Source organism: Nematolebias whitei, chromosome 8, assembly GCF_014905685.2.
Source record: "Nematolebias whitei isolate Nwh7 chromosome 8, NemWhi1, whole genome shotgun sequence".
Taxonomy (NCBI): Eukaryota; Metazoa; Chordata; class Actinopteri; order Cyprinodontiformes; family Rivulidae; genus Nematolebias; species Nematolebias whitei.
Window position 1 is genome coordinate 9,661,002 of NC_056505.1, and position 10,784 is coordinate 9,671,785.

The following is a 10,784-nucleotide window of genomic DNA, read 5'->3' on the forward strand; positions in this document are numbered from 1 at the left end:
CACATATCAACGATCCACTGAAAGTAATTAGAATTTCAATTTCTCAGTACAGTTGTGTTTTTGCATCTAGTTAAATGCTAAAATGTTAAACTCTTTTAACCTTTAAAAAAAAAAAAGTGTTTAATAAAATAAAAATTCACTCTGCTCAGCTGACCGGAACAGCAAATCTTGACAAACAAATAAATCAAAAACTACTTCATAAATAAACTAATCTTAGAAAAGTTCTTAAAAGGAAATTACTTTAAAACCATCACCCTTTAATAAACGTTTTTTCATGAATTGACTTGAGCAGGTTTAGGAATATTTGAAAAACTTCAGGCAGCTTGAATGGATGGAAATCTGCTTTAAGTCAAACTTTTTTAGGTTTTAGACTGTTTTTATGATTTTACAAGAATTTAAAAAGCACATTTTTCCCCATATTTTGAAACGTCTTAAGCAGGACTACAGTGATTCTGAATGATTTATGAACGTGCTTAAATTTAGACGCGTTCATTTTCCTTTTAAGATTGTTTGTGCACTACAAATGTGCACCCTGCTGAGCTGGTCACATAGCTGCACTTTAAACTTGTTGCGCAGCACATACATCTGGTGTCAGGTTAACGCTGCGTGCCCCCCCGAGGAGCCGCAGGACGTTTAGGAAGCTCCTAGATAACAAAAAGAAGTCGCAACGTTTCAAACCTGTGCCGATTTATTTCCTAAAAAGATTCACAGCTACAAACAGGTGAAGACATTTCATATACTGAGACATAGTTACAGAGTATTAAAAGATTTGTTGTAAATATTTCACTGTAAAAACAAAAAATGAAGTAGATTATAAATTTTGTTGGCGTAAAAAAATAATGTAGTATGGATCTCATGTATCTGCAGATTTGGTTTTCTGCACAAATCAGTTTTTAAAATTCAGTTGCCTCGGACAACTTGTTTGACAAAGATATTTAACAAAACCATAAACAACAGTGTGGCTCACAAAAGTCCAATAGATTTAGGAAAAAGAATCTTCACAAATAGGGCAGCACGGTGGCGCAACTGGTGGAGTTGCTGCCTCTCAGCGAGCAGGTTCTCTGTTCAAATCCCGGTCTGGGGGGCCATTCTGGGTGGAGTTTGCATGTTCTCTCCGTGCATGCGTGGGTTTTCTCCGGGTGCTCCAGTTTCCTCCCACAGACCAAAAACATGCATGTTAGGTTGATTGGTAACTCTAAATTGTCCCTAGGTGTGAGTGAGAGAGTGAATGGTTGTTTGTCTTGTTTGTCTCTGTGATGGACGAGACCTGTCCAGGGTGTCCCCCGCCCCTCGCACAGTGATTGCTGGACATGGGCACCGACGACCCCCGTGACCCAAAATGGAAGAAGTGGGTAAAAGATAATGGATGGATGGATTCAAACCAAATACACTCATTCTGTTCACATTCAGAAAAAAACGTCAGATTTATTCTAAAACCTTATAACAAGGTCAAAACCAACAACCTTAAAATGTGATTTACTTTATTTGATTAACAACACATTAATGGTAGAATTGGGACTTTAAGTACGAGTGATTAAACAATGGAAAAAATAAACTGGTCAGGTTCTGGTTTCTGTTTGACGCCTTTTAAGAAAGTGTTCCCCAGTTTGTCAGTTCTGGTAATGAAAGTAAAACTGGGCCTTTTTCATAAATAACTTAAACAAAGCATTTTATCTCCTAAATAAAAAAAAAATATATTGAATAATTTCATATTAATATCAACTATAAAAATATTTTATTCTAAATACTAATCAGTGTGTTTGAATAATTTTCTATTTGACTTTCAGAATGACACGAATAGAAAAATCTTTGTAGCATTTAAAACAAACAAAAAAACTTTTATTTATTTATTTGCAGTCGGGCTGAAATATTGTAGCTCCAAAAAACTGTTTTTCAGGCAAAAGGGGAAAAAACAAACTTTTCCAGTAAATGTGTCGTCACACGTTCACAAATTATTTTAGACACCAATTGGTCAGCCGTCCATAAAACCACAGACTGATGTGAATGAGGTTTTGACACGACAGCGATGTTATTATATTTTATATTTCCTAATTTATTTAGTGTAACTGCAAAGCTGCTACAATGGTTTGTAAATAGGTTTTTAAATAAATTTAACATCTGAGGTAGAAAAATGTATACATATTAAACGTTTGATGGTGAAATGAGTCGGATCCATCCGTTCCTCCGGTCCAGGGTTGATATCTCCACAAGTCATCAGGAGGTAGATTAGATCAATTTTGTAAAATAAAACAAGCCCGATGTACGACTCGCCAACCTCAAGTCCAAATGTCAACCAGAAGAACCGATGCCCTGGTTTAACAACGGACTGCATGACTTTGGAAGATTTACTCTTCATGTTGTCTTCTCGCAGAAACTCGGACAGGATATTCAAATATTGTCTAAACTTAAATATTTTATAATCAATAATAGCTACATCTACTTTGATCTTATTATGGTTGGTATCAGGAGGCAACATGGTGGAGCAGTGGATAAGAGGTGCCACCTGTCAGTAAAAAAAGGTGCCAGTTCGTCTCCCTGCCCAGAACCTTTCTGGTGGAGTTTGCTTGCTCTCTCCGTGGGTTTTCTCCCACAGACCAAACACATGCACGGTAGGTTCTAGAGTGTGAATAGTCGTTTGTCTCTTATGCATCTCTGTGATGGACTGGAGACCTGTCCAGGGTGTCCCCCGCCTCTCACAGAGAATGACGGAGAGACACCAGCTCCCCAGGACTCGAACAGGAGAAGCAGGTAAAGTAAATGGATGTTTGGTTTCATGATTGATTTTAATGTTATGTATGTGCACTGATACTATATGTGATTGTAAGTTAAAGTCATTCATTTCCCATTAGAAATTTTAAAGGGAAACTGTGATGAGGTTTAAATCACACTTGTGCAGATGTTTAGAAGTTCACACTCTATAAAATATGCACTTCGTGATGGTAGCTCGCTCTACCAGTTTAAACCAGGTCAAATCATCCCGCTGCTGGCACTGACACCAAACCAGAGACAAACCATCAACAGTCAGTCAGGCAACGTAATCTCCAGGAAAGGTTCTTGTGTTACTGTGTCTCGTTTGACTTTTCCCGTCTGCTGACCTTCAGCCTCTGCAGACTTCTTCCTCTGAACCAGGCGGTCAACCAGGACGACGAACACCGCTGAGGAGATGAAGCAGAAGCCAGAGAGGTAGAAGGCGGCGCTGTAGTCGTTCGTTTGGTCCACCAACCAGCCTGGAAAGAAAATGGAGAAATGTTGCACACTGTACCAGCAATTATTCATGCAACTGTTAACAAACCTGCCTTTGATGTAGAGTAACTGAGAATAAAATTTAGGATGGAAAGCTGCCACTCTATCAATAAACTGTGTTCAATAATTCATCGTCTCTCCTCGTTATCTGGTGCTGCATAAAACATTAATCCTCCTGCTGCCCTTGGATCAAAACAACGTATGGGGTCTCAGTTTTAAAACTCAGGCCTTATGGGTGATTTGGCAGCAAGAGGATTAAATGCAACTGACGAGAGTAAAAAGCTGCAGTTTGAACCATGTGTGTATAAAAATACATTAATAAAAGAGAACTAGTACAACTTGTTGTGCCTAAGCACAATATTAGTGTTACAGGCATCTGAGCTTGGAATATTTTCAGCTCTTTTCACAATTTGAGTGATGCAAGCGTCCTGAGACACATTTTGAAGCCTGTTAAATTATGATAATTGTCCAATATTTGACATGCACAACAAAATCAATAATTAATCGTGAGAAAATAATATTTTTCATTTTAAAACCCCATAAAAGCACTAAAGCTATATCATAAGATGTTCATGACACTCACTTTTATCATCTTTGTTTAGCAAATAAACATGTTAGCATTTTCCCAAAAAGCAAGGATCAGTTTAAACCGCAGTTTGGTTACATTAGCAACTATTTGGTCATGAATAGAAAAGCTGAACAAATTTTTTTTCTGTAATTTTCCCTTGTGACAAATGCTCTGTTGTTGCGATTTATCAAGGAAACGTTTCTTTTGGCAATATTCATGGCAGCACACACAAACAATTTTTGCTCTTCAAGATGAACTGAAGATGATAAAGAACTAACAAAGACATAACTCCACTGTGAAAGGAAAAACATGCAGTTGATTCTACCTTAAGATTATTTGAGGCCCTTTTGATGTGCTACAGGCTTCAGCTCATAATCCTCACACACGGTCATGTGGACTTGATGCTCAGTGTGCATTTATCAGCAGCAAGAACATTGGAGCAGAAGTTTGCAGACCAGCAGGTCTTGAATGGATTATGGCAGCAGTTTTCAGTATGAGTAGGTCGCAGTGTTAGCACAATTTCTGTTGCTTTGACTCTTTAAATCGACATCCATATTTGCAGCACTAATTTGATATTTACTATCAATATAAATCCATATTTTATTAGATTAATAAATGCTTAGTTTCTGAATAAATGACGAAAAAACAGAGATAAAAATCACTATTTTAAAGCTTTAATCTGACTGTACCTGTAGTTGTATTTCAGATAATGTCACAGCAACACAAACGGAAGAAAAGTAGCAATGCCAACTGCTTACCTCCAGCAGGAGGACCGATGAAGCCTCCGATGCTCCTGAACAGCATAAAGAGACCCAGTCCACTGTCAAATCCCTCCAACGTCACGATGTCCACAATAGAAGTGACATGAAGGGCCACCAAGCAACCGAACAGGAAGCCATAGAGCATCGAAAAGCCAAGGATAGCCCAGAAGTTGTGGCTGATGGGTAGCAGAAGCAGCACCACCCCAGTCAGGGTGGTGACGATGACAAGCAGCTGCAGGTTCCTCAGAAGCCTCATGTTAGCGAGCCACCCACAGAACAACCTCCCTGCCAGGTCAGCCACTGCCAGCACAGACAGGATGAAGGCTGGCCAGTACTTCTCAATCCCCAAACTGGTGGAGAAGGGCACCAGGAACAGAGTGGGGATAAAAAAACCTGCTGCTGCAAAGATCGCAAACAGGATGTAGAGAAGAAGTTCAGGTTGTTTCAGGAGGGAGCACTGAAAGATAACCTTCCTCTTTGAAGGGAGCACAGCAGCATCGTCTTCTGAAGTTGTCAGGGTGGTCTCTAGAGGTCTCATGAGTGCACCGCACACACACAGGTTCAACTGAAGGCCGCTGATGATGAGCAAAGCGCCCTGCCAGGTGTACGTCTCAATGAGCCACTTGAAGAGGGGACTGAACACCATGGAAAAGACACACTCCCCTGAGCTGGCAAGGGCGTAGGCGATGGGCCGCCACCTCGCAAAGTAGTGATTCACCATGCTCATGGCAGGAACCCACGAGAAGGAAATGCCTGTTCCTGGAAAAACAAAATGGAAACACTTACTCTTAACCATGTAGATATATTTATCCCATACAAGGTTAAAAACATTTCCATGACAGTTTATTTATTCTTTCTTCTCTCAAATAGTGTTCACACATTTGTGTAAATCTGCATTTCTACTTAGCTGAGATAATCCATCCCCCTCACAGGAGTGGCATTTCAAGATGCTGATTCGACAGCATGATTATTGCACAGATGTGCGTTAGGCTGACCACAATAAAAGGCCACTCTAAAGGTTTATCTCACAGCATGATGTCAGAGGTTGTAAGTTTTGAGGGAGCATCCAGTTGGCACGCTGACTGCAGAAATGTCCACCAGAGCTGTTGCTCATGAACTGAATGTTCATTACCATAAACAGTCTCCAAGGTTTTTATGAGAATTTGGCAGTTCATCCAATTGACCTCTCAACCGCAGTCACCAGCCCAGGACCTCCACATCCAGCATCTTCATCCCCAAGATTGTCAAAGATCAGCCGCCTGAACAGCTGCTGCAACAATCAGTTTGCATAACCAAATAATTTCTGCACAGTCCGTCAGAAACTGCCTCAGAGAAGCTCATATGCATGCTCATCATGCTCATCATGCTCATCATGCTCATCATGCTCTCCACCTGACTGCAGTTTGTCGTTGTAACCAACTTTAAGAGGACAAATGCTCACATTAGATGGCGTATGGCACGTTGGCAAGATGTCTCTACGTTGTGAATAGAGTGGCCCATGGTGACGGTGGGGTTATGGTATGGGCAGGTGTATGTTATGGACAATGAACACAGGTGCATTTTATTTTTTTGAATTCTGAATGCACAGAGATACCGTGACGAGATCCTCAGGCCCATTGTTGTGCCATTTATCCATGACCACCACCTCATGTTGTAGGATGTCATTTGCCCGCTCCCTCAAATCTAGTGACCGCTGTGGAATTGTGCTGTGCGATAAAACTGTACATTTTAGAGTGGCCTTTTATTGTGGCGAGCCTAAGGCACGCCTGTCGTGCTGTCGAATCAGCATCTTGATCTGCCACACCTGTGAGGTGGATGGATTATCTCGGCAAAGAAGAGGTGCTCACTAACACAGATTTACACTTATTTGTGAACAATATTTGACAGAAAAGGCCTAATGTGGACATAAAAAAAGTCTTAAATATTTGAGTTAAGCTCATGAAAAATGGGAGCAAAAACAAGTGTTGCATTTATATTTTTGTTTAGTGTACGTTGATCATAAATCAACCAGTTGAATCATTTGAGTTTCTAGGGAATCAAATAAAAGAATTATGAGTTCATAGACGGTAAAGTCTTTGTGTTGTGAAACCAAAACAAGCTCCACTGAAAACTGTTGATTGGATTTTTTTTTCAATCAAACCTTTTCTGTTCAACGGTCTTTGTTTCTGCTGCTGTCGAGTACAGATTACTCAGACGTACATTATTATTGCTCACCACCGAGGACCAGGTGGAAGCATAGGGATTTAGATGGGGCATGTTGGGAGGCCCGGTCAGTCTTGGGGTAGGATATCATTCAAGGTCTGGGTGGTTGGATTTTACATGTCTGGACTGAAATGTTGACGTGCTTTATGTTTTTTGTGCTGTGATGATCTGGGTTTAGTGCTTTTTGCAGATTTTTACAGGGCCACAATAAGAGGAGGATGTTGGATCAGACTTTCTGATGATGTGTGTGCTCCTGTGAATATATATATATTTTTTTCCAGTGCATGTAAATGTCAAAACTATTGTATATTTGGGTTTTATAAAAACTTCTATCATATATCGCATAGACCATAAAACTAACGTACAAATACAATAATTATCATTTATCTGGGATCACTGGGATGTGGAGAATTGCTTGTATGGTTGTCTGCGTCTTCTGTGGTTCATGGTTTGGAGCGTTTCTGAAAAGTAATTGATAGTTTTTTTGAACAGCAGCTGTTTTGTTGGGGTCCTGCCTTTTGGTCTGGGTTCTTTGCCTCTCACTGACTTCACATTCGGGGGTGGTGGGGCTGCTGGAAGCAGCATTGTCCTTTCCTTATAGTTTTGGTTCTCTTTGCACTTCTTGTGCAGATGTGTGGGCGTTGCTCTCTTGGCCAACATCCCTGCAGGGATGTGTTGTGGTGTTGAATGTTGGCTGCATTGAAACCCTTAAACGTTTCTTCATGGATTTTATTATTATTGTGAATATTACGATTGCTGTTAAAATCACGGTTAGAATTATTTACAGTTAATCAATATTTAAGCTTTTTTTTTTCACTATTATTGCTAACATAAGTAATAGTAGTTTTTTGTTCTCATTAATTCAGTTGTGAATGTTTTTCTCTTCCTTTTTCATCTTTTAACAACGTACTACATTTTGTTTTATTTGCCGTTTTATATCCTCTCTTTTCTCAACTGTTTCATTTTTGTTTGTCATCTGTTTCTAATTATTGCCACCTTATGCAATAAAAAATATGCTTTATTGATTAGGCACAAGTAGATAAGTTCAACATAACTTTTTTTCCTCTATGCTTTCAAATAACAAATACCAACAAACCAAAGCATGGAAAGGTTTTGTTAATCACCATAAACAACAAAACGTGAAAATAAGTGGATTAAAGGCCAAAGAACAATTTACAGGTTTTTAAATGTGCTACCTTCCAGGACTCCCATAGTGAGGTAGAGCCAAGGCAGACTGAGGTCCAGAGACGCCAGCAACATCCCCAATGAACAGAGCAGGCCTCCTGCTATGATGACCACTCTCTGAGAAAACCTTATGGTCAAAGCACTGGCAGCTGGAGCTGTAGAAAAGTAGAAATAAAATAAATCACCTTGGGTTTTAAAAAGGGACAAAGTTTAATCAGGTTGCCACATCTTTACCTCCAATGTGAAACATGGCAATTGTTGTCGAGGTCACCCATGAGGTAGTGCTAGTCAGAACTCCAAAATGGCTTTGGATGTCCAAGAAGAAGTGCCCAAAGTTTTTGAGGACAGCCGCAGTAAGGCCCATGATGAAGAAGGTTGATGCAACCACCACCCATCCGTACCCCCCATCAGGAGGTCTGGTTCTCCTGGACGTCATTTGAACTACCCGCCTGTAGGAGGCTGTTGTGTAATAATTCCCCACACGTGACTCACGAACACTAAAGTCCAAATGCGCACATCATGTGCACAGCAGCTGCAGGAACAGTTAAGAACTGTTTATCTTTTGCCACAGATGAACTCCCGACTCTAATTTCAGCCCACTATTATTTAGTGATGTTAAAATCATTTCCAGCATTGCACAAAATGCTACAATTAAAAGTAGTCATCGCAAAGTCAAGTACTGGACAAAAAAAAAAAAAAAAAAAAGACAATCCGCACAATTCATTTCCTTTAGTTATCCAAGTTAGTCCCGTTGAGACACAGTTGTCGCATTTCTAAGAGAGACCAAAATCAATACAACCAATAAAAAGCATTAGTATAAAATATACATATCAATACAAGCACATCAAAAATGTTCAAACATGAGCTACACTGGCATAAAAGTAATAATCGAAACACACTTTAGAAACAGGAGCATGCGTTTAAAGAAACGATCTCCGCTCTTATAAGTTGAAATAATGAGAGAGGACAGCTTCTGATCTCGCTGGAGGGAAGTGACCCAGCTCAGTATGCACTCGTGTAACGCTGAAGGTGATGAATGCCTGAGAGCAAAGGCCGAGTCAGAGTCCGTTTCTTTAATGTCATTCGCACCACATGTGGTACATGTGGTGGAACGAGATTGTCAGGGTCCCAGTTACATCAAACAATAAAATGTAAAAGAAAAACTGTAATAAGATCTAAGATTTGAACTAAGAAAAACATAAACTAAAAAGACGCTAAGCACTAATAGCATAAAAGCATTAAGCTGAACAGCAGCACGAACTTGAGTCTGTGTGACATGATGTGGTTTTTCACAGTGATTGTTCTGGTTAGATATTCATGAGTCTAACAGCCTCAGGGTAGAAGCTGTTCCTCAGTCTATTCGTTCTACCCTTAACGCTCCTGAACTTCCTGAGGGGAGAGGGGCAAAAAGTGTGTGTGCTGGGTGAGTGGGGTCCTTCATGATGCAGGTGGCTTTCTTCCTGCATCTAGAGGTGCAGGTGTCTGTGATGGTGGGGAGGCTGACTCCAACAGTCTTAGAGACGCTGCTGTTTGCAGATCATGTAGCCACAGAGGAAGCATTCTGTAAATAAATGTGAACCAATGTAAAAGTCTACTGTAACGAAGGCAGCTAACCAGAGTATAATGTGCAATGATAATGCAACTGTTAACAACGATGTTCCACAAGGTTCAGTCTTCGGACCCACCCTCTTCACAATCTACATCACAAATGTAGGTCAGATCATACCCGACGCATCCTTACATTTCTATGCCGGTCGGTGGCAGTTTATTGTCGAGCTAAAAAGGTTGCTAAGGTTTTCCAGCTTTTACAGTCTGCTTTTGACATCATGCAGTCAGATTTGTTTTGTCTCAAACTTGTGCTAAATGGGATGTCATTTTCAAACAGGAAGTCAGTTCCAGTAGTCCATTTTATCTTCGAATGGTGTTCCTATTGAATTTGTTGATTCTTACAAATACTTGGGTATCTTGGTCGACTTAATGAAATGAAACTGAATGTAACTGGGACCCTGTGTACACAATTTTGTTCCATCTCATGTACTATATGCGATGCGAATGACAATAAAGAACCTTGACAGTAAAACAGCGTTTCTTTTTCAGAAATAGATCCTAACTCTGAACGCTAAGAAACACCTTGGGACTGCTACTTTCCTTCCCTCCATTGACTATAGTGACATTATTTACACGAACGCCCCTAGCACCTTGCAGATGTTGGATGCTGTCATGGTGCGCAAAGATTCATAAGTGGCTGTAACTACCGAATCCATCACTGCACCCTGTATTCACTGGTCAATTGGTCGTCATTAACTTAATGACTCTCACACTGGTACATTTTCATCTTTAAATCACTTATTGGTTTGTTGCCTTTGTGAGTGCAGCTACAGTACGGGACATTATTACATGCAGTGTACCCTCAGTGGGGACCGAGGCAAAAGGGCCTTCTCTTCTACTCCGCTCCTGTATCCTGGAACACCCTACATAAAGATCTGAAGCTTTCGACCTTGAGGGCCTTTGAACAACCGCTACGCTCAAAGCAAAAACCAACGCAGACATGTTTCTGATTTTAGTATTCACATCGTTTTATAATGTAGCAGTTTTTTTAATATATATTTCTTCTGCTTACTTTTCATTTATATGCTTTTTTTATGAGACTATCGTCTCTACCTCATCCGTGATCTTTGTTTAAAACAGGTTTCTCTTGTAAATGAGTCCTCGAGGCTCAATGAGACTAAGCTGTATAAATAAATAAAGGTTGAATTGAAATTGAATTGTAAGCAGCATTTGTGACTACATGCCTTTATGTACGAAAAGAGCTGAAGTGGTGGAAA

The 10,784-nt window shown here is 40.1% G+C and overlaps 1 protein-coding gene across 1 annotated transcript; it reads right to left on the reverse strand.

The window, feature by feature from the left end:
- Window positions 1-2,901: 2,901 nt before the first annotated feature.
- On the reverse strand, window positions 2,902-8,395 carry zgc:114041 (uncharacterized protein LOC574425 homolog). Its single transcript, XM_037680250.1, has 4 exons — window positions 8,194-8,395; window positions 7,971-8,114; window positions 4,570-5,331; window positions 2,902-3,227 (listed from the first exon to the last, which is right to left on the reverse strand). The coding sequence occupies exons 1-4, from the start codon at window positions 8,393-8,395 to the stop codon at window positions 3,022-3,024; spliced, it is 1,314 nt and encodes a 437-aa protein (XP_037536178.1). The 3' UTR covers window positions 2,902-3,021.
- Window positions 8,396-10,784: the final 2,389 nt, after the last annotated feature.